Source organism: Hippopotamus amphibius, chromosome 7 (assembly GCF_030028045.1).
Source record: "Hippopotamus amphibius kiboko isolate mHipAmp2 chromosome 7, mHipAmp2.hap2, whole genome shotgun sequence".
In the NCBI taxonomy this organism is placed as follows: domain Eukaryota; kingdom Metazoa; phylum Chordata; class Mammalia; order Artiodactyla; family Hippopotamidae; genus Hippopotamus; species Hippopotamus amphibius.
Genome location: NC_080192.1, coordinates 119,278,612 through 119,302,194, shown reverse-complemented (window position 1 = coordinate 119,302,194; position 23,583 = coordinate 119,278,612). Strand labels below are relative to the sequence as shown.

Sequence of the window (23,583 nt, the reverse complement as noted above, 5' to 3'; positions counted from 1 at the left end):
GCAGGGGGCCCAGGTTCGACCCCTGATCAAGGAACTAAGATCCTGCAAGTCTTGAGGTGCGGCAGGAAAAAAAAAAGGTGCAAACTCTACCCAGCAGGTACAGGAATAAGGGATGAGGCTGACCAAGGGGCCTGGCTGACTGGGGGACTGAACCTCCTCAGACCATAAGCCCTCACTCCAGAAACCTCTGTGTCCCTTATCAGCATCTTTGATCTTTGGCCTAGTTCTTAAGGTAAATGCTGGTCAGCTTTACAGAATAGGGGGTTTACTGGGTAAAGACTGTTCTCTGGCAAAGCCACCAGTAGCAGGTATTTTGCAAAGCATCACAAAATAAGGTGCTGGCCTTTGTTTACATCTTCTCTAAGGTATGAGAAAGCAGTAACTGTAACACTGAAGCTAGAAAGTTGAAGATGAAAGAAGTCTCAGTAGTATTAAAGTTTGACCTTTGAGCACCTGCAGACATAGAGCAAACATTCTCTGCAAACAGACACAAGAAAAGATCACTCCCCGATAGGGAGCACAAGCAGTGTGGGATACAGGAGGAAACAGGTAGTGGGAGAACGGAGTACCAATCAGAATTTCACTAACTCATCCTGACAAGGGTCTGGGAGGTAATATCCAAACTGCTGAGTAGAGGAAATGACTGTGTAAGAAGATACATTATTTGCAAATGATTGTACAAATAGATAATTGTGCTAAATTTCTTTTTTTAACTCTATGATTTACTTCAAAGTGTAGGTATAGCCATTCTAAATGTATCCATTTGAACAGAGTCATTATATCATTCCAACTTCAAAGAACACCTTCACACCTTCAGATACTGTTAAAAAAAAATACTGGAACCAGGTGGACTCCAACCTGGTTGGAAGCAACTCTGCCCAGCCCCTGGGCTGACCAAGGATGGTCTTAATCTCTTAAGGGCCAACAAACAGCTATGTACATGGTTGCTTATTTTTCTCAAGGAACTTTTTGCTTTGTTTCTCTTTCCTGGCTGTTTTAGACAGGTCCATAGAGACAAGGTGCTTCTGTCTGATCCAAAATGACTGGAAAAGGCTCATAAAGGAATTGGGACCAAAGGGGATCGACAGAAGCATGTCCCGTGCAAGAACATGAGCAAAGGTTTGGTAACAGGCTTCAGCATGGCCAGTTTGTGGTAAGTGTAGGCAAATCACAGGGACTAGAGTATGGAGAAGAGACTGAAAGCTCTTCTGTCTCTCTCCTTTCATTTTTGAGGAGCAAATGGGAAAACTGCTCACCTAGATCATAAAAGAAGTCAGGAAGCCAGAAGAAAATGAAAATATGAAGATATGCTACATGTTCCAAGGCTTGGATTACTGCAGTTTTCCAATCATGGGGCAGAGGTGTCTAACCAAATCCCAAGAAAATTCCAGACTCTGGACCTAGTGGTTGTGACTGCCCTCAAGAGTAACGACTGAAAGGTTAAGAGAATCATGTTCCCAAAGCCACAGTTACCAGAGTCCCTTCTGCCTCTCAGATAAGCCTGAGTAGCTGCAGAGGCAGGGACAAAGCAGCCAACTGGCTGTCCCAGCCACAGTAATTATTTGCACAGAAATGTTCAGTATATTAAAGCTCTTAGTGTTTACAATTGGGGTGTGACCATCAGCCACGATGATACATAGGACCAGAAGTGAATGAGCTTCTTCCTGTAGAGCTCGGTGTCTCGGTAAGTTTACAGCCCTGGAGACCTTCTGAGTGGCTCTACAGATTGGTATCTGGGACAAGTGCTGGATCCATTCTAATCTTAGAGGATCAGAGATTATCTCCTCATGACTGTCAATTGACTCTAAAACTAAATAAGATAGACTTTTAAATGAATAAATTATGTTTATCAATTCCTAACAAAGCATTCTTTCCACTTACCTTAAGGTCTCTATGAATTAACTTTTTTGAATGTATATAATGCACTCCTGCTGTTATTTGTTTAAAGAATTGCAAAGCCAAACATTTGTCTGATTCCTTGCCTCTTCTACCATCAATCCAATTCTGCAATGTCCCTTTATCACAGTATTCCATTTGGATGAAAAGGCACCGAGTCTTTGGTCTGGGTATAAAATTCACAGTATTTTAGAAGTAGCAATAAGTTTATAAAAAATCCACTTAAAATTACATTGCAAAAATTATACCTTCTTAAAAACGCCAAAACACGTCTCAAAACAGAAATCTAAATACAATAAATCTGGATCAAAGTATAACAAACCATTCTTTATTTAAATTTTAAGTTCCCAGGTATCCAAAGCTTTGTTTAGCTAAGTTATAAAGCAACAGCCTACCCATCCTTCAGTGCTGAAGGTCCTTGATTATCTTTGCTAATAGATAGGAATGGAAGCATAAATACAATGGAATTGCAGAAAACCAAATTTCATTATTATATACTGTAATTTTGAAACATTTTAATTCACCATTGCTCTGCTGAGCATCTATTTTGTGAAACGCACAGAACAGGCACGTAAAGATAAGAAAATGAGTTAGACACTATCCTTGCTGTCATGAGGATTATAGTTTAACAGGAGAGGGATAAAGAAAAACAAACCTAAAACAATAGTACATGGATAGGAACTCTAAGAGAAGTGCCAACAAATTGCTATGAGGTACAGCAGGAAGGACCAATTTGCTAACCCTGGTTGTCTTTTTTTTTCTGAATTAAGTCGGCCTCAATATTAACTTAAATTCTTTGAGCATATGATGGCTAGAAAATAGAAAAAGGAATTTGCGGAAAGCTGAAGACGTTCATAGGCTGATGGTACTTCTGAAACTGATAATAAAGTTCTCAATCACATGGTGTAGAGTCAGGAGACGGTGAATGAACAGGCCCACGATGGCCTCAGCATTGTTCTGAAAGGACTGTCCCCAAGAAACACTGGGTGACTTCCAAAGGGAGGTGCTAGCTCTTTAAAACCCTTCAGTCCTTCTGCAGTGGCTCCCCTGAGACAACGTGAGTAGTGCAAGGTGGGAGTGCCCCATCACAGCTCAGGGTCTTGGAATCATTGTCACTGCCCGCCACCTCGACCATACGTGGTATACCTGCATTCAGAAGAGACCCTTTGACTGCACCCTGCCAACCAGGTGAAAAGGACAGAAGAGGGTTGGCAGCAAAGGAGGGAGGGGAGCCTCCAACTGCAGTACCTATGGCGAGTTCAAACCTTCTTCACGAGACTGCATGTATGGCCTGGACTGAAGTTGGGGCACTCGAGCAAGCCTACACCTTAAACAACAGAGCCAGGAAAGCTAAACCTGAGATTTCAAAAACCACAGAGGACAATTTAAAAAAGGTTTTTTTTAAAGCAAGTTTGGAGCAAGAAAAAGACTATATTTATTGTCTCCTTATTTGCAGCCTGGAGGCATAACAGTGTCTCAGTGTTTCTGGTTGTGATTATTAAATGTAATAATTAATGTCTTTATCCAGTGGCCCACACACAGTAAATGACAGTTTCCTCCCTCTTATTATGGCTACAGGAATTTCTTTTTAGTTACCTTGAAGGATTTATGCTTTCTTCAGGATCATAATCAAGCCCATCCCAACAGCTGCAGTAGTGCACAATATTTACATGGTCAAGTTTTGCCAAAGCTTTCACTTCACGCTCTACCTTCCTAGTTAGAAGAAACAGGGAACATAAAAGTGTCAGTATCCATCCTTGATAACAACAACAAAACACCATGAATAACGGAAGACCTATATTCCCTCATTAAACAGGCGCCATGACTCCCACACTGAATTTTAGAATGGAAGCCAGCAGCGCTCAAAAGGAAAAAGTGAATGCACAGAAAAAACAGCTGTTCTCATTATTTACAATAGCCAGGACACGGAAGCAACCTAAATGCCCATCAACAGATGAATGGATAAAGAAGATGTGGCACATATATACAATGGAATATTACTCAGCCATAAAAAGGAATGAAATTGAGCTATATGTAATGAGGTGGATGGACCTAGAGACTGTCATACAGAGCAAAATAAGCCAGAAAGAGAAAAACAAATACTGTATGCTAATTCATATATATGGAATCTAAAAACATGGTACTGATGAACCCAGTGACAGGGCAAGAATAAAGATGCAGATGTAGAGAACAGACTTGAGGACACAGGGTGGGGGGTGAAGGGGAAGCTGGGACGAAGTGAGAGAGTAGCACTGACATATATACACTACCAAATGTAAAACAGATGGCTAGTGGGAAGCTGCTGCATAAAACAGGGAGATCAACTCGAAGATGGGTGAGGACTTAGAGGGCCAGGACAGGGAGGGTGGGAGGGAGTCACGGGAGGGGGGGGATATGGGGATATATATATATATATAAATACAGCTGATTCACTTTGTTGTACAGCAAAAACTGGCACAATGGTGTAAAGCAATTATATTCCAATAAAGAGCTTAAAAAAAAAGCATATATTATGTATAACTGAATCATTTTGCTGTATACCAGCAAACACTAAATCAACTATGCTTCAATAAAATAAAATTTTTAAAAAAGAATATCTCACTAATAATTTTTTATAATAAACTTTTTGTATTGATTACATGTTGACACAAGGATATTTTGGAAATATTGGTTAAATAAAATATAAATATTTAAAAAAAACAAAAACAACGACAAAACAAAAACAGCTGTTCCCACTCTCAACATAAGAGAAAAAACAGTGACTTGAATTATTCCAAATATCAGACAATTTAAAAGTCATATGTAGTAGTCTGTGAACTGCCAGTGATGCAATTTTTTTTTTGAGCTAAAAAAAAAAATCATCCATTATGTTTTATTTAGACTTGTGTTAAAATCACTTTGGATTTCATAAACAAACCCCATTTGGGCAGCAAGCAGCATGAAGAACCTAATTCAGAATTTTCAGTGTGTGGCAAAAATACACAAAGGGGGTGATCTATGCAGAGAAACTGAAATTTCACTGCACAATGTGGGAGCTTGACAGTGATGTGTAGCCAAGAGCTATGACAATTCTATGCTAAATGGAGCAAATAAATCTGAGATTTCAAGGATGTGAAAATAAGCAAACATTTTCTAATTTCTTTTTTCAATGTGAAAAGTTCTATATGATGTAAAATTTGTAAAAATAAAGAAAAAAATTACTCACACATCAACGCAATCTAACACAATCATTTATTATTTTAGATTATTTCTTATAGTCTTTCTTCACATACATGTTTACATATTTGTAATTACAGTGTATGTTTTATCATATTTTTTCCATATAACATATTAGCTTTAAAATTTTCCTTATTATTATACGATCTGTATAACCATCATGTATAAACTTTTTAATGTAAGATTTCAAAAGTATAAAAAAGTAGAACAAACAGTAGAATGACCTCCTACCTGGCCACCACTGTTTCATCAGATGAAACAGTTGCCAACTCCTGGCCGATTTTGTTTCATTTACACTCTTACCTACTTCCTCATCTTCCCTTGGATTAATCTAAAGCAACTTCCAGCATCATACCATTTCATGTATAAATATTTACAGTTTATAACCTTCATCTTTAATGACTGCAAAAGAGCCATTGATCAGGGGAGAGAACAAAACATACTTAATCATTTCTTCATTGCCAAACATTTTGTTTGCTCTAATTTCTCACTGCTATAAACGACATTGTGATTTTTATCTTCTTGAATGGCTTTTCCCATAATCTAGGTAATATCCTTGGAATAGGTTCCCAGATAGGAAATCCACGGGTCAAAGCATATAAACATTTTTATGGCTCTAGATTAATATCTCCAAGTGTATTTTTAACTGTGTTATATTGATTTATCAAGCCACTAGAAATGTCCAAGATACTGCGCCCTTATCATCATTAAGTATTACCATTAAAAAAGATGTTATGGGATAGAAGGAACAACAGTATTTCATTCCCGTTAAGCAAAACAGTAAAAAAGGAAAAAGCCTTGTTTTGATGCTGAGTAGGTATGAAGGTATTTCAGTTCAAGGCATTGTCCATGGGACAGAAAGTAGGTTGGTTTAACTGGATGAAGAGCAGCTAGGACACCATGCCTGCTTCTCCTTTGCTCATGTCATTCTCCTTCACCCATATCCCTTTTCCATCTCCTTCTCTAGTCCTTAAGGGATCAGTCTGGCCAAGTTACAAATAGCAACAACTGCCAGAAAATAACAAGCAAGACTGGAGAACATGTGACCTAAGATGTCCTTCTGCTGTGTTTTTCTTCCTGAAGGAGTTCTGCTACCCAGGAACTGGGGTGGGTTGGGAGTGGAGAGGGGCACTGATAATATAGAAGACAAATATGAGAAGCATTGGGATATAGTGGGAACACAGCAGACTGGTATTCCAGATGATGAGTTCTAAATCTCCACCTTGTTACCACAGCAGATAGTGTCCAAAGATGGTCATCATTAATTCTTTCTCTCCCCACACCCACAGGTACTTCTCAGATTAAGACATGGAGCCTATGTGTCCTCCCCTCAAGCTGACCTTAGTGATGTTGTTTAACCAATGTCAAGAGTATGTGGGACTTTCAGGACTGCTCTCTCCTGGGATGAGCTGCTCTGGGACACCTCATCTTAGAACCCAACAACAGCCCCAGCTGAACTTGCAGCCGCAGCCAGCATCACTGCTAGCCATGCGAGAGCGCCACCTTGGATGTCCAGCCTTGCCAAGCTTTCCGATGGATCCTGACTGCAAATGCATGAGGAGTGGCCCAGATGAGCACAATCAACTCATAGGACCATGAGCGAGAACAATAACTTGGTGTTTAAGCCACCACATTTTGGAATGGGGTATTATGCTGTAATAGACAGCGAGCACAATTACCAGCTAGCTTTTACCTTTGTCAAATCAGTTAACATCTTTGGATCTCAGCCCCCTCATCTGGAAGATAAGGAGATGCAACTAGAAAATCTCGAAGGTCCTCTTAAGCTAAATGACTTTATAACTTTAATTTTTGTCAAGACAGCCTCAAAAGGATGATCAATGTATATCCATGTTTTAATTGAAGTAACCATGGTGAAGTGAGATCCGTTTAGAGTAAGCCAAGCTCCTCATGGCAGAAGGACATTTTTAAGGAGGAATAGAAAAAAATAAATAACACGCTAATGGAGAAAAGAGATACCCCCAAATTAGTTGCAGGTTCAAAATACCTTGCCATTCAAAAAATAAAATATTACTACTTACTCGTTATCATATTTAACACATTTAATAACATAAGTCTTCTCATCAATTCTGTGTTTGGCTTTGAAAACTTGGCCAAATCCACCGGAGCCAATTGGTGTTATTTCTGTAAAATCTCTGTTAAACCTTGAAAGATGAACGCTACTGTTATTCTGAGGTTCAATGTTCACTGCTCCCCCACCCCCACCCTTCCAATTTCCCTTAACAATGCTGATGAAAGGGACTATATAACAAGCAGGACTCTCCCCTTCTTAATAGGAAGGATCCACTTCACAGAAATTCTTGAATCGCAAAGGATAGGTCTTCCCTCTTCCCATCCCAACATAACAGATCACCCCTGGGGGTTAAACAAAAGCCATGGTAAAGAATCTTATCTCAAGTATAAAGCTTTAGAAAACAGCGCCACACTGTGTCCCCTGGCTACCACCAAGCTTTTATAAGAGAAATGAGCACATGTTCTGAGCCTGCCTATGTTTGCAACTCCCTGGGTTTCCCCTCTCCCTCACGCCCCACATTTCACCATTAAGCCCCACCAATTCTCCTTCTAGAACATATCTGCCAGTGTCTGCCCACTTTTCCCCATCAGTCCAAGCTTCCATCACACTCCTGCAGAACCTTATTCACTGGACACTCCACTTCTTCTCCTTCCTCTGCTCCAATCCATGATCCACTAAGCAATCAGTGTGATAAATACTAAGCCGGATCAAGTCTGTCTATTGCATAAACCCTCCCATAGCCTGCCCTCGCATTCAGCAAAACCCAGAAGGCCCTTATATGGGCTACAAGGGGTCACCTGTTTGGCCCTGCTTCCCTCTCCAGCTTGTCTCATGGCCCCGGGCTCTTCTCACTGCCATCTCAGCACATGACCTGCTCTCCAGTCAGCCCATGTTCACATCACCTTTCCTACCTTCACCTTCCCAGATGCTCTTTTGCAGAAGCTCAGGGCCTCCCCATAAATGTGACCCCAGAGAAAGCCTCGCTTCATCCCTCACACTATATCCAAGAGTTCTGCTTTCACTTCTAACCATGTCATGACTTCTCCTTCAGACCTCTGACCACAGTTTGTAATTACAGGCTTTTTCATGTAATTATCATCCCCTCAAAACTCTAGGAGGGCAGGAGCTGTTTCTATTTGTTCCTGCTACAAATCCAATGCCCAGCACAGTGCCAGGTATATATTAAGTACTTATTAAATATTTGGTGATTCTTTACTATTTTTCAAGCTTGTATTCAACGTGCCGCTGTTACAAATAGGCCTCCTTTGTTTTAGACACTTTATTTAAGCCCAAATATATGGTCTACCACAAAAGGAACCCTCTTTCAAAATGAAATCTGGTACGGAGCTGGAAAATGAAAAACAGATCCAAGTGGATCTACTCTGATTCCTGTGGGAGTACTTTTGTTGAAAGAAAGAAATCACTGGTTTATAGAAATATTTGCTTTCAGTATGAAAACCTTCCATAGATGTCAGAGAAATCCACCTGAATATCACACAGATCTACACTTAGCACATTCCATTTGAATTCATCTAAACTGTATTCCTCCAAGAGACAATGATCCTTTGTGGGCCTGATTGTGCTAAAACAATTAAACTGCTCAGGCAGAAATATAATTTAACCTGCCTGATGTTCAGTAGTCCCTTAAGAAACTTTTGTCAAAGGAGCAAATGTATCCTTAAACAAATTTCACAGTTTTACCCTCTTACCTGGAGTCCACAGTATACATGTTTTCTTCCGTCTTCACAGGAGAGTCAAATCTAGGTGCCAAAGCTCTAAAAGTTAAAAGAAGCACATAAACTCAAAACTGAAATCAAATGTAACTTGTTTATATTAGTAGGTTTCATGTCATGCACTAGGCTTTTTATATTTTGAATCAGCTATTAGAATAACGAGGCAGCAAGTGCTAACCTTTTTCTTTAGAAACAATATGATTCTCTGTCCTCTAATAATTTTTCACTCCTTTCTTGGTTCCTCTTTTGGCCTTAACACATGCATTGTCAGCATGCCACTGGCCTCTCTTTTTCGCCCTCTAGACTCTAAACCTCAGGAAATATATCTTCTTGAACTCTCATCCCGGTTGTGTTTCCTTTGTCTTTTATTCCTTGCTGGTGGTAAGCCTCCTACAATAGTAAGTTCAAACACCCCCAAAACTAAACAAATACAAATTGCTATCTTTCCCCTACGCCTTCAAGTCTTCAACTCCCTTAACATCATCAGTACCGTGACTCTTGTCTGCATCTCATCCACAAGGAACAATCTTCATATCCTTTTTCCTTTGCATCTTCTTCACCCAGTTCTGTAACTCTATTCTCTCAAGTCATGTCTACTCTTCCTTTACAGTCTGTCTCACAAATTCTCCTCCTCCCTCTCCCCTGCCATTAGAACCACAACTAATCATCTCACACACGGACCTCTCCTCTCTTCATTCAAACACCCACATCCATCATCATCTTTCTGCACACGTCACCTACTGTTCAGAATGTACTGGTGCCTTATATATAATGGTTCCTGCTGCCATCTCACTCTCACTGCTGACTGTATTGACATCCTTGCTTTTCTTTTCAGTTCAAGAAACCAAGTCACCATAATTTACATAACATTGGATCTTTTTTTTCTTCCCTGAGTTATTATACCATTTCTACCTTACCTGCTTACCTGTGAAATAATGCATGTGTGTGTGTGTGTGCGTGTGTGTGAGAGAGAGAGAGAGAGAGAGTTTTGGCGGTGCCTCACGGCTTACGGGACCTTAGTTCCGGGACCAGGGATTGAACCCAGGCTCCTGCAGTGAAAGCGCCAAGTCCTAACTGCTGGACGGCCAGGGAGTCTCATAACACACTTCTTGTGAAAACATCTCTCCAAGCCCACTTCCTCTGTCAGCCTCGTCCAAAATAATGCCCTAACCAATTACTCAGCTGAGAGCCCCACAGGCCTTTATGTCTACGGTGTAGTGTTTGCATATTTTCAAAGATTTCTCTACATATTTAGAAGTATTGTTTGTAGACGTCAAGATCTCAGTGAGCCTTAATCATGCTTTCTACTCCTGAAACTCCACTCAAATAAGGGTATACAATACTCTACAAATACTGAAGACTTAATAAATAAGACTACATTTCAAACCATGGTCAATACATAATGATACTCACCTCTTCACCTTCCTGGGATTATTTATGGAACTGTTCTATAACAAAAGAAAATGAAAAATATCAATAGTTTCCGATGATTAAATCAAGTATCACTTTTTCTTGCCATCCTTTCTCCTGTACGTCAGGATGGTTCTTTGACCACATGTCTTTATCCTTAGGTTAAGAGCCTCATCAATTTGTACGCTCTCACCAAGTCCTTCTTTCAGTGCATTTGGCTATATTAAAGCTCTCTGCGATTATAGCAACCAAACAGATACAGCAGGAAGATCAAAAAAGACAAATTGCAGGGCATGTTCTGCAGAAGCACTGATTCTCCAGGTACAGAATATGGCCTCCCAGGTGATCCTCTGGTCAGTGGATCTCAGCAAGAAGGTGTGTGTCACAATCACAGTGCTAGTAAAGACACAGATGGGGCCCCTGGAGCTAGTTTATAATATTTTCATTTTTAGGATACATTAATAACAAACTTTTAGCCAAAAAAGAGGAATCTTCAATATACCTCTCAAACATTAATTTCATATTGCTCTTCTTCACTCATATTCACTTTTATTCTGGTAGGTTTTGTGGGGTTTTTAGCAATTTTAATATATTGACAGAGTGCGAACATCAGACTACGATTTCTTGAGCTCATATCACCTGCCAGCCTCCGTTTTGCACAATGACTATGTTATGATTAATTCACACATTCTGTTAATGGATAATATTTTTCCAATCTCTTACATTACAAACAATTTTGCAAAGAACATGCTTATACATGTTTCTCTGTGCAAACATGCATGTGTTTCTCTAGAAGACATACTTAGGAACAGAACTGTTTGGTGGTGTGGCTGGCACACCCTCACCTCTGCTACATGTTACCAAATTGCTCTCTGAAAGGGTTGTACCTTTTATACATCCACCAGCAGCATATAACAGTTATAAAAGGAACAGAGCTGTGCTAACACTTAGGATAGCTAGACTCAAATTTTGCTAATCGGATGGGTTTAAAATGGTATCTGTTGTTTTCATTTGCATTTTCCTGATTATTATGAAGTAAAGCATCTTTTCATACATCTGTTGCCCCTCTGGGTATCTCTCCTCTGAACTGTCTGTTCAGCTCTTTTGTAAATTTTTTTTTTACTGAGTTGCTTGTCTTTTTCTTATTGATTTCCTTGTAGCTCTTTATAAATAGGCTACTTTGGTAACACTAATCATCACCACAAAAACTATCTGGTTTTTAAGTTTAGTTTTTAAGTTTAGTTCTGATTTATTAAAATAGAAGCAGAACTCTTTTTTTTTTTGGCTGCATTGGGTCTTCATTGCTGCGCATGGGCTTCCTCTGGTTGCAGCGAGCGGGGGCTTCTCTCGTTGCGGAGCACAGGCTCTAGGTGTGAGGGCTTCAGTAGCTGCAGTACATTGGCCCAGTAGTTGTGGCTCGCAGGCTCTACAGCGAGGGTTCAGTAGCTGTGGCGCATGGGCTTAGTTGCTCTGCAGAATGTGGGATCTTCCCAGACCAGGGCTCAAACCCATGTCCCCTGCATTAGCAGGCAGATTCTTAACCACGAAGCAGAACTCTATTAATGAACTTTTTAAATACTGTCCAGCTGATATAAGAGAAGAAGCCAGATCATAGGAATATATGAAAATACAAAGGTGAGTAGGGGGAGAAAGGTGGGAGTGAAGAGTAGAAAATTTTTGCATGTGAGGAATGGGAGTTAATAAAGAAAGGAGAGAGTGAAAAGCCTGTAAAATATTTTGATTTAGTAAGAAAAAAAACAGAAAGATTATGGTTGGGTACTGGAGGTCATTTTTAAATGAGGAAACACAAAGGAAAATACAATTAACTAGGAAGCACAGAGATTAATACTATACCCCTGGAGACTGGAAAGAATCGTTTAATATGTCACTGTTATCATTTCTTTCCATTTCACTTGCTGAGAAGCCATTTTCAGATGATGATTCAGAAGCACTAGAAGAAAAGGGGACAACTATTAGTTTATGAATTTTGCCTATTTTTTGTTGATCAGTAAATGCTTTTTCTAAATTCTCCTTCAACATTTTCATAAAGATTTGCTCTTTCAGGCTGCAATTTGAATGTGTTAAATAACACAGTTGTTTGTCCACACTTACGATGCGCTTGTCACTGAAGAGCTGCTATGGACGTCACCACACACAGTATTGAAACAACCAGAGGACTGGTCAGCTTTCTGAAAGATTTAAGTGCAACTAAATTACTTCTCCATAGTGGCTGAGTCTCTGTGAACTACCTACCACATTTATTTCCCCACATTTACCAAACGCACAGCCATGAAGAATTATGGGACGAATACATTCTTTATGGATATTTGATCTGGATTTTAAAAAACAACCCTGAGTTGTCAACAGAACTGTGATCCCTCTGGGGCCCCATGGCTCGTTGTTGGGACACAGAATGGAGGAATCCTTTTGCCATGTGATGGACTGTCTTGGCATAATCTAACCTCAAAACAACTTCAGGGAGAATTTTAAAATACAAAAATTAAATCCAAAGGCAGTACATACCGTTAAGTTTTTTGAATGCATCTCTTCATAAGCCAGTTTAGCAGCCAATTGTTTTGCCTCCTGTTTGGTGTAACCTGCACCAACCCCATATTCATTCTGTCCAATTCTGCATTTATAATAAAATCTAGGAGAAATGATAAAGAGTATTAACCCAAATACCAAAAAACAGTAACTCTAACTCATGATTCAGAAAAAAAAAAAAAACACATTAACAAAGGCCTAAATATAAAAACACTAATTTAATAGGTAGATTTATAGCTCATATCTTCTTTAATTTAAATCTTCAGTGAGATGGCTGACCAGTTTGCCAGAAAAACCAGGATTGGCTAACACCTCAGCTTGCATTTTCCAGGCAACTTCTAACTCTTCGCTGCTTCATTAAAAAATTTCTCATTAAGGTACCAGTGGTGATTTTTTTTTTAATTTCCCAAAAGTCAAAAGACATGGATGCAGCAAAGGAAGAGAGAAATCCAATGAATTTTTCAGAGATGTTCAACTGGAAAGAAAAAGCCAGTAGAGGAAGTAGGGCTTCTACAGGAGAAATAATAAAGTTACAGTGTTTTGTAGGAGATGGGCAAAGCATCCCTAACTTCAGCTCTAACTTTAGCATTTTGTGCCCCCTGCAAGTGTGCACAAAAACCTAAGAAAATCCCTCCAGTGCAAAAGCCCCACGCTGAAGTCACCCCTTCCTCACACGAGCTATAAGGATACTTGTGGTTAGGCAAGGATCCTTGGACAATTATATAAGAACTGTATTTAAGGTGGCAAAGCAACAGACATGGCAATTTATATCATGGAGTTACCATGGAGTGCTACAGAATTATTCAGTATTATTTGTCATGGAGGGAAACACACCCCACCAGGGTGAGTCTTCCCTGCGGGGCTCTGAAGGGAAAATTAGGGAGCTGGGCTGAGTGACTGGATCACTTCTATGGCTCCTAGTTTTCTCCGGCACTCCCTAAATAGACTTCTCTCTTTTAACGATTGAATGTTAAAGCCCTTAATTCAAAGAAATCAAACAGGTGAGCTATAGGAAAATAAAATAGCCTCTTAATTTATTGAGATTGACTCACAGAATTCACTTCTGACTATTTCACTCCAATGAATCCTATCACATTTTTCTCTTCCTGGTTCTGGCCTAAAATCCATCAGGGTGAAAAGTAAAACATCCATAGCTTTGTCAATTCAGAGGACAGTATCCTATAAGTGGCTGTTTGGACTATTTGCCATTCAGATATTTTTTCCTTCTCCTTTATTTAACTGGTTGGTTGTAGCTGAGAGACAATCTCCCTCATGCTCATTTGCTTTCTGCTTTTCCCAAGTCAAATCCATTCTTCATCCTCATGTCCAAAGTCTAAGCTCACTGGTAATGCTCTCAGTATCTCTGACTGATGCTCTCATCTCTCCCCTCATCACAGCCCTCAAATCCTGGTCTCCTTACAGGCTAGGGTGAAAACCTATTCCTTCTAATACTTGGTACTTGTCTAGAGAGTGACACCACTTAATCAAATCTGAAGGGCAAACACCTGGACAAACAGCTCTAATCTGACAAGGGTGGAAAGAGAGTCATTCCACACATGTGGCAAAGCTGTTTCCACACAGCTGCCACCACTGTGACCTCGGGGATGGGAAGATATTCACAACCCTGCAGTAGGGGCACTCCAGCCTCTCTTAGGTTTCCTGAAGACTAAACCATGCAGATATGCCTCAGAAATAAAGGATTCCCCAGATTTGATTATATATGGGATATAGGTCGTAAGTCTTCAGCAATTAAGCATTTCAATATTTTAATTACAAAGATGTTCCATTTCTTATGTCATATAAAACCTTCTCTGCAGAATGTACCTAGAAGGACAGATATTTCTGGAAAATTAGACTTGAAAATAAGCCTACTCTGTTGTTTAGATACAATGAAACAGAAGGAAAAGCACGACATCTCACTTTTCAGGCCCATGGCCCCTCGATTCACATTCTTCATAAAATACAGATAGATTTTTCTTCTGGGCAATCGTATTAACACGACCTATGTAATTCTCAATGGGTGGTCGTTCTGGAGGACTTGTTGCCTGCTGTGATGAAGGACTAGGTGCCTAAAAGAAAAAGATTTTTTTTAATATATATCATAACCGAGATGTAACTATTTTTGTCTAATAAAATTACTCATTGAATAATTTGAAAGACAACTTAGAGTTTATGAATTTCCCTACTATAATACCCTTATATTACATTTCCTCTGCCAGAAAAACCCACAAGGATAAATTTTAACATGAGAAAAACCACCCATTTTCATTTTACAGTTTCAAAAGGGAAAAAAAAGTCAATTTTCTTGTTTATCCAGGTGAAACTCTACAACACTTTCTGGTTTGCTGTACCCTTTGTAAACCTCAAATAATAAGATAACAAATATCGAAGTAAAGCTACATCCTGGATCACAACTTCACAGGAAACACGAGTATAACAGCATTACTCCTTCCGTTGTTATCCACCCCTTTTAAAATTCTTCATCTGACAAAATCTTGTCCAAAGTTTTCTACTTTGTTAACTGTGTCAAAGAACTTCTGGTTTTACTAATCTTTGTTATCTCTTTGGGCTTTTTGTTTTTCAGATAAATTTCTGCTCTTGTTGTCATCACTGTCTTTCTTCTGCCTTTTTGTAGGGGAAGATATTCTATTGTCCTTTTTCTAACTTCTTGACTTGGTTTTCTGGCTCATTAACAACTTATGAGTTTGTGGGTTTTGCCTGATTTACTTCTCTCAGTTTTGATTAGAAGGGTGACATCTTCAAGTAAGATCTTTTTTAAAAATTTATTTATTTATTTATTGGCTGCAGCTCACAGCATGTGGGATGTTAGTTCCTGGACCTGCACCCCCTGCAGTGGATGCACAGGGTCTTAACCACTGGACTGCCAGGGAAGTCCCTTCAAGTAAGGTTTTTCATGAAAGTATCTTGAATACTAAAATTTTTCAAAATTTTCAAAATCTGAGAACGACCCACTTTTGTCCCACATGTAAAATGATTTGTCTCATTTTACAGCCACTACTCCAATGTTTCCTGGTTTTTAATGGTGCTGTGGACAGCATGATATTTTCTTTTCTTTTTTTTTTTACATTTTATATAATTTTTTCTGCCTAGATGCTTGTAGGTTTCTTTCTTCATCCTGGAGCTCAGTCTTTCACAAGGGCTGATGTTGTTCTTGGTGGTTCTGTATTTTTCTGTGTCTATTGAGTTGCTGAGTTGTTTTAATCTTCAACCATGTCTTTATTTCAGAAAAATTTTCTACTGAAGTCGTTTCAGACAGCTTTTTCTGTACTAGCTACTCTGTTCTCATCTTCAGGGATACCTATTATACGTATGCTGATTCTTCATCATCTGTCCCCTATGTACATCATTCTCACAGTCACTTCTATCTCTGTCCTTTTCCACTGCATTCCCTCAATTAGGTGGAGTGGATCCTTCCAGAACCTGTTAGCTCATTTCTCACTGTCTGCTTAGAGTATGTCACTGCTGTTGGCACTCTAAATAGGTATTGTCCCATTTTGCCCACTCTTTCCTAGATGTACCTCTCATTCAGTGTTCTACAGAAATGGGGCCAGGAAAAAGACTGAACCAAACTTTGAAAGCAAAAGAACTTGTAAATGGCTTTATTCTGCATCTGAGTATTTTCTCACAGAGAAAAATAGCATAGATATTTGAGAGTTCCCTTTCACTAGGAAAAAAAAGGTAATTACTCACCTTCTGTTCTTTACTAATTATTTCAAAAGCTAATTTGGCTGCAGCATTTTTGGCTTCCTTCTTTGATTTACCTTCAGCCTCTGGAAATTCTTTATCATCTATTATAACTTGATATGTAAACCTGATTACAAAGAAAATTTCAAAAAATATTATAAAACTCATGCATTATCTAACAACAAGTGTTCTGATCACCTTTGAAAATTTTAACCTATGTTCCACATAGAATTCAAGCAGTCATCCCCAAACAGCAAAAGAGAATTATTGCCTTTAAGCATGGAAAAGCTTAAACCCTCTTTTTTCTCTGGAGCCCTCTGAAGTTACCACTTTACGTCAAGAAGACTCTCACAGTTCTCTCTGGCAACTTTGCTCTCAAGCTAAAGAACTGACTTCAAAATTGTGCAAGAGGGACTTCACTGGTGGCAGAGTGGTTAAGAATCCACCTGCCAATGAAGGGAACATGGGTTCGACCCCTTGTCCGGGAAGATCCCACATGCCATGGAGCAACTAAGTCTATGTGCCACAACTACTGAGCCTGCACTCCAGAGCCCTCAAGGCACAACCACTGAGCCTGCATGCCACAACTACTGAAGTCTGTATACCTAGAGCCTGTGCTCCGCAACAGGAGAAACCACCACAATGAGAAGCCCATGCACCACAACAAAGAGTAGCCCCTGCTCACAGCAACTAGAGAAAGTGCACATGCAGCAACAAAGACCCAACACAGCCTAATTAATTAATTTAAAAAGTTAAAAAAAAATTGTGCCAGAGTTGCCCGTCTCCCAGTGTATGTTTTATAGGAATATACCCTTTTTTATAGCAACTTACCTCAAGTTATGTGGAGGTCCTGTCATAGACAGTTGATGATACTTAAGTACTACACTGTTCTTTTGTTGGTACTTATTAAGTTCTTCTATGTAGAAACACGGTGAACGACCACTGGCCATTTTTTCCTCCAGAAACCTACAGTAATAGAGATGTTTGAAAGAGGTGATACACTCAAACATATTTAATCTAATTTTCCCAATCCAGTTTAAGACACAAAACAGGGTAAGATGACTCTCCTTTATAAGACTCAACTCAGCCCCACGTAAATCCAGAGAAAACTTTCTTACAAAATCTTTCTTTCTCTCTCATGGACTACACAATCAAGCTAATTTCTCCAAGATTTTTTACTTTCAAAACTCAAATGGCCAAAAAAAGGCTGACGGTCCTTCTCTTTAACTTTGCTTTCTCTTTCCACTGAGTGTCAAGTGCAAGTTTGTCGACCAGCTTGAGAAGTTAAAAGCCTGCAGAAGTGGAGGATCAAGATGGCGGAGTAGGAGGACATGAGCTCACTCCCTCTTGCAAGAGCACCAGAATTACAACTAACTGCTGAACAATTATCAACAGAAAGACACTGGAACTCACCAAAAAAGACATCCCACATCCAGAGACAAAAGAGGAGCTGCAATGAGACAGTAGGAGGGGCGAAATTGCGTTAAAATCAAATCCCATAAATGCTGGGCGGGTGACTCACAAACTGGAGAACAGTTATACTGCAGAAGTCCACCCACTAAAGTGAGAGTTCTGAGCCCCACATCAGGCTTCCCAACCTGGGAGTCCAGCAACAGGAGGAGGAATCCCCAGAGAATCAGATTTTGAAAGCCAGTGGGATTTGATTGCAGGACCTCCACAGGACTGGGGGAAACAGAGACTCCACTCTTGGAGGGCACACAAAAAAGTGTGCTCACCAGGACCCAGGGGGAAGGAGTAGTGACCCCATAGGAGGCTGAACCAGACCTACCTGCTGGTGTTGGGGGGTTGCCTGCAGAGGTGGGGGGGCTGTGGCTCACTGAGGAGACAAGGGCACTGGCAGCAGGGGTTCTGGGAAGTGCTCATTGGCATGAGCCCTCCCAGAGTCTGCCATTAGTCCCACCAAAGAGCCTGTGGGCTCCAGTGCTAGGTGGCCTCAGGCCAAACGACCAACAGGGTGGAAACACAGCCCCACCCAAGCTTCGCCCACCCAGCCCTACCCACCATCAGTCCCTCCCATCAGGAAGCATGCTCCAGCCTCCTAGATAGCTTCCTCCACAAGAGGGCAGACAGCATTATCAAGCAGCATCAGCAGTATTTCGTCCTGTGGAACTGAAAACCACAGCCACAGAAAGACACAGAAAATGAAAAAGCAGAGGACTTTGTACCAGATGAAGGGACAGGATAAAACCCCAGAAAAACAACTAAATGAAGAGGAGATAGGCACCCTTCCCGAAAAAGAATTCAAATTAATGATGGTGAAGATGATCCAGGACTTTGAAAAAAGATTGGATGCAAAGATGGAAAAGTTTACCAAAGACCTAGAAGAATTAAAGAGCAAACAAACAGAGATATGCAACACAATAACTGAAATGAAAAATACACTAGAAGGAACCAATAGCAGATTAACTGAGGCAGAAGGGCTAATAAGTGACCTGGAAGACAGAATGGTGATAATCACTGATATGGAAAAGAATAAAGAAAAAAGAATGAAAAGAACTGAAGACAGCCTAAGAGACCTCTGGGACAATGTTAAATGCACCAACATTCGCATTATAGGGGTCCCAGAAGGAGACGAGAGAGAGAAAGGACCGGAGAAAATACTGGAAGAGATTATAGTTGAAAACTTCCCTAACATGGGAAAGGAAACAGCTACCCAAGTGCAGGAAGCACAGAGAGTCCCAGGTAGGATAAACCCAAGGAGAAACATGCCAAGACATAGAGTAGTCAAATTGACAAAAATTAAAGACAGAGAAGAGTTATTAAAAGCAACAAGGGAAAAACAACAAATAACATGCAAGGGAACTCCCATAAGAAACTCTGCAAGCCAGAAGGGAGTGGCACGATATATTTAAAGTGATGAAAGGGAAGAACCTACAACCAAGAACACTCTACCCAGCAAGGATCTCATTCAGATTCGATGGAGAAATCAAAAGCTTTACAGACAAGCAAAAGCTAAGGGAATTCAGCACCACCAAACCAGCCCTACAACAAATGCTAAAGGAACTTCCCTAAGCGGGAAAATAAGAGAAGAAAAGGACCTACAGAAACAAAAACAAAACAATTAAGAAAATGGTAATAGGAACATACATATCGATAATTCCCTTGAATATAAATGGACTAAATGCACCAACCAAAAGACACAGACTGGCTGAATGGATACAAAAACAAGACCCATATATATGCTGTTTACAAGAGACTCACTTCAGACCTAGGGACACATACTGACTGAAAGTGAGGGGATGGAAAAAGATATTCCATGCAAATGGAAATCAAAACAAAGCTGGAGTAGCAATAGTCATATCAGATAAAATAGACTTTAAAATAAAAAATGTTACAAGAGACAAGAAAGGACATTACATAAAGATCAAGGGATCCATCCAAGAAGAGGAGATAACAATTATAAATATACATGCACCCAATATAGGAGCACCTCAATACAGAAGGCAAATGCTAACAACTATGAAAGAGGAAATCAACAGGAACACAATCATAGTGGGGGACTTTAACACCCCACTTACACCAATGGACAGATCATCCACACAGAAAATTAATAAGGAAACACAAGCTTTAAATGACACAATAAATCAGCTTGATTTAATAGATATCTATAGGACATTACATCCAAAAACAGCAGATTACATATTCTTCTCAAGTGCACAAGGAACATTCTCCAGGATAGATCACATTTTGGGTCATAAATCAAGCCTTGGTAAATTCAAGAAAATTGAAATCGTATCAAGCATCTTTTCTGACCACAGCGCTATGAGATTAGACATCAATTACTGGGAAAAAAAATGTAAAAAACACAAACACATGGAGGCTAAACAATATGCTACTAAACAACCAAGAGATTACTGAAGAAATCAAAGAGGAAATCAAAAAATACCTAGAGACAAATGACAATGAAAACACAACGATCCAAAACCTATGGGATGCAGCAAAGGCAGTTCTAAGAGGGAAGTTTATAGCAATACAATCCTACCTCAAGAAACAAGAAAAATCCCAAATAAACAATCTAACCTTACACCTAAAACAACTAGAGAAAGAAGAGCAAACAAAACCCAAAGTTAGTGGACAAACTGGGACATTTGTAGAGACATGGATGGACCTAGAGACTGTCATACAGAGTGAAATGAGTCAGAAAGAGAAAAACAAATATCGTATATTAACACATATATGTAGACTATAGAAAAATGGTACAAATCAACCAGTTTGTAAGGCAGAAACAGAGACACAGACGTAGAGAACAAACATATGGACACTAAGTGGGGAAAGTGGGGAGAGTTGGGGGGGAATCAATTGGGAGACTGGGATACCAAATTGTACACTCTAAATATATGCTGTTTATTGTCTGTTAACTGTATCTCAATAAAATTTCTTTTAAAAAAAAAGCCTGCAGAAGTAGAATTAGAATTATGTTGAGAAGAAAAAGTTTACGAAATCATGAAGGATTTAGCACATGAAAAGATGTTCAATATCATTACTTAGACAAATACAAATCAAAACCACAACTAGAAACTGCTTCAACCCAATAGGTTGGTATTAATAATAATAATACAAAAAATAAATGTGGTGGTGAGGATATAGAGAAATTAGAAACCTCATACATTGCTGATGGGAATGTAAAGTAGTGCAGCCTCTATGGAAAAGAATTTGGTGGTTCCTCAAAAAGTTAAACTTAGAATTACCATATGACCCATCAATTTCACCTCTTTGGTGTATACCCAAAGAACTGAAAATCAGATTTTGAAATACTTATGCAGGAATGGTCATAGCAGCACTATTCACAATAGCCCCAAAGTGGAAACAAATCAAATATCTATCAACTGACGAAGGGTAAATAAAATGCTGTATATCCACACATGGAATCTTTTTTTTTTTTTTTTAATTTTATTAGCTGTGTTGGGTCTTAGTTGCTGCACACAGGCTTTCCCTAGTTGCGGCCAGTGGGGGCTGCTCTTCATTGTGGTGTGCGGGCTTCTCACTGCGGTGGCCTCTCTTGTTGCAGAGCACAGGCTCTAGGCGTGTGGGCTTCAGCAGCTGTGGCATATGGGCTCAATAGTTGTGGTGCACAGGCTCTAGAGCGCAGGCTCAATAGTTGTGGCGCACGGGCTTAGTTGCTCCGCGGCATGTGGTATCTTCCTGGGGCAGGGATCGAACCTGTGTCCCCTGCATTGGCAGGCGGATTCTTACCCAGTGCGCCACCTAGGAAGTCCCCACACATGGAATCTTATTCAGCCATAAAAAGAATAAGGTACTAAAACATGCTACAACATAGCTACATGTCAAAAACATGCTAAATGAAAGAAGTCAGACATAAAAGGTCACATAGTGTATGATTCCATGCATGTAAAACATCCAGAATAGGTAAATCCATAGACAGAAAGAGGACCCTGTTGACCTCTCATTTCTTATTAGAAAGCTGTTTTGATTTTCCTTCTTCTAGGGTCACACTTTCTTTCTAACACTCCTTAATCTTCACAGCCTTTAAATACTGGAGTTCCCCCAAGGCTTGGTCTAAAGACACTACTCTCTTCATTCTATACATTCTCCTCAAGGTAATTTCTCTTGTGGCCATGATTTCAAAGATCATATATTTGTCATTAACTCTAACGTTTATACATAATTTATGATCCTCTTTCTGAGTTTCAGATCCCTCTATCCAACTGCTCCATTTGGAATGACTTTTAAACTCAAAAGATCCAAAATTGCATTTATAATCTTCCCTCAAGCTGGTATGGAGTTTCCTTTCTCAGAAAATGACTCCACTGTGCATCCGTGTCTGAAAACCATGAATTTGAGAGGCGTCTTTCCCTACCTTCTGATCTGTACCTAAGTCCAATTCTCCAAATTCTTCTACTTCTCAATGATGTCTATAGCCACCATCCTTTCAAGCCATCACCATCTCACCCCTGGACTGTTGCAAGAACGCAGAACCAATTCCTCACAGCCACTGCAATTCCTTCCCTACCCTGCAGTCATCATGATTTTTTTAAACTTTTTTTCATTGTTGTAAAATATACATAACATGAAATTTACCCTTTTTACCACTTTTAAGTGTACAATTCATGGGCAAAAGCATTTTCACAATGTTGTAAGGCTACCATTACCATCCACCTCCAAAACTTTTTTCATCTCCCCAAACAGAAAATCTGTACCCATTAAACAATAAATTCCCACTTTCCTTCCCTCTCAGCCTCTGGTAACCATCAGTCTATTTTCTATGCCTATGAATTTGCCCATTTTAGGTACCTGATATAAGTCATACAATATTTGTCCTTTTGTGTCTGTTTATTTCACTTAGGTAATGTTTTCAAGCTTCATTCATGTTGTAGCACGTACAAGAATTTCCTTCCTTTTTCAGGTTGAATAATATTCCACTGTATGGACAGCCCACATTTTGTTTATCCATTCATCTGTTTAACACTTATTTCTACCTTTTAGCTATTGTAAGTAATGTTGATATGAACATTGTTATACAAATATTTGTTCAAATCCCTACTTTCAAACTTTTTGAATATATACCTAGAAGTAGAATTGCTGAATCATATGGTAATTCTACATTTAACTTTTTGAGGAATTGCCAAATTATTTTCCATAGTGGCTGCACCACTTTGTATTTTCACCAGCAATGCAGAAGCGTTCCAATTTTTCCACATTCTCACCAACAGGTGTTGGTTCCCAGACACCCTAGAAGAGGTCCTGGCTTGATGCTCTATCATAGCCCTTGTCTCCTTTATCACAATTGCTAATTTAACCGACTGTCTTCCAAGAGACAATGAGCTATATAAGAGGGAAGGGACAGGCTTATAACAGGTGCCCCATAGTGAATAAATGAATACCAAAATATCTGCAGATCTCCCTCACCTCCATGACTTGTCACACGCTTTTCTCTCTGCTTGGAACACAATAGCTACACTCTCCATCTACCAGGAAATTCCCACTCATCTGTGAGGATCAACATATCCTTCTTTGATGCTGAGGGAGCAGCTAGTACCCCTCCATAGGCCTGCCACCCACCTTGCC

At 39.6% G+C, this 23,583-nt stretch overlaps 1 protein-coding gene across 3 annotated transcripts in view; it reads right to left on the bottom strand.

The window, feature by feature from the left end:
* The window catches only part of EIF2AK2 (eukaryotic translation initiation factor 2 alpha kinase 2), a 43,692-nt gene that overhangs the window by 16,535 nt on the left and 3,574 nt on the right, over window positions 1-23,583 (bottom strand). For 2 of the 3 annotated variants that reach the window (XM_057742823.1, XM_057742824.1), the window contains exons 2-12: window positions 17,368-17,502; window positions 16,543-16,663; window positions 14,752-14,900; window positions 12,811-12,934; window positions 12,400-12,476; window positions 12,142-12,238; window positions 10,291-10,325; window positions 8,854-8,919; window positions 7,152-7,274; window positions 3,493-3,609; window positions 1,882-2,062 (exon numbers count right to left, since the gene is read on the bottom strand). In XM_057742823.1, the coding sequence (XP_057598806.1) occupies window positions 1,882-2,062; window positions 3,493-3,609; window positions 7,152-7,274; window positions 8,854-8,919; window positions 10,291-10,325; window positions 12,142-12,238; window positions 12,400-12,476; window positions 12,811-12,934; window positions 14,752-14,900; window positions 16,543-16,663; window positions 17,368-17,486 (1,209 nt within the window). In that variant the 5' untranslated portion in view covers window positions 17,487-17,502. The remainder of the gene's footprint in view (window positions 1-1,881; window positions 2,063-3,492; window positions 3,610-7,151; window positions 7,275-8,853; window positions 8,920-10,290; window positions 10,326-12,141; window positions 12,239-12,399; window positions 12,477-12,810; window positions 12,935-14,751; window positions 14,901-16,542; window positions 16,664-17,367; window positions 17,503-23,583) is intronic. The other variant, XM_057742825.1, reaches the window with a different exon arrangement.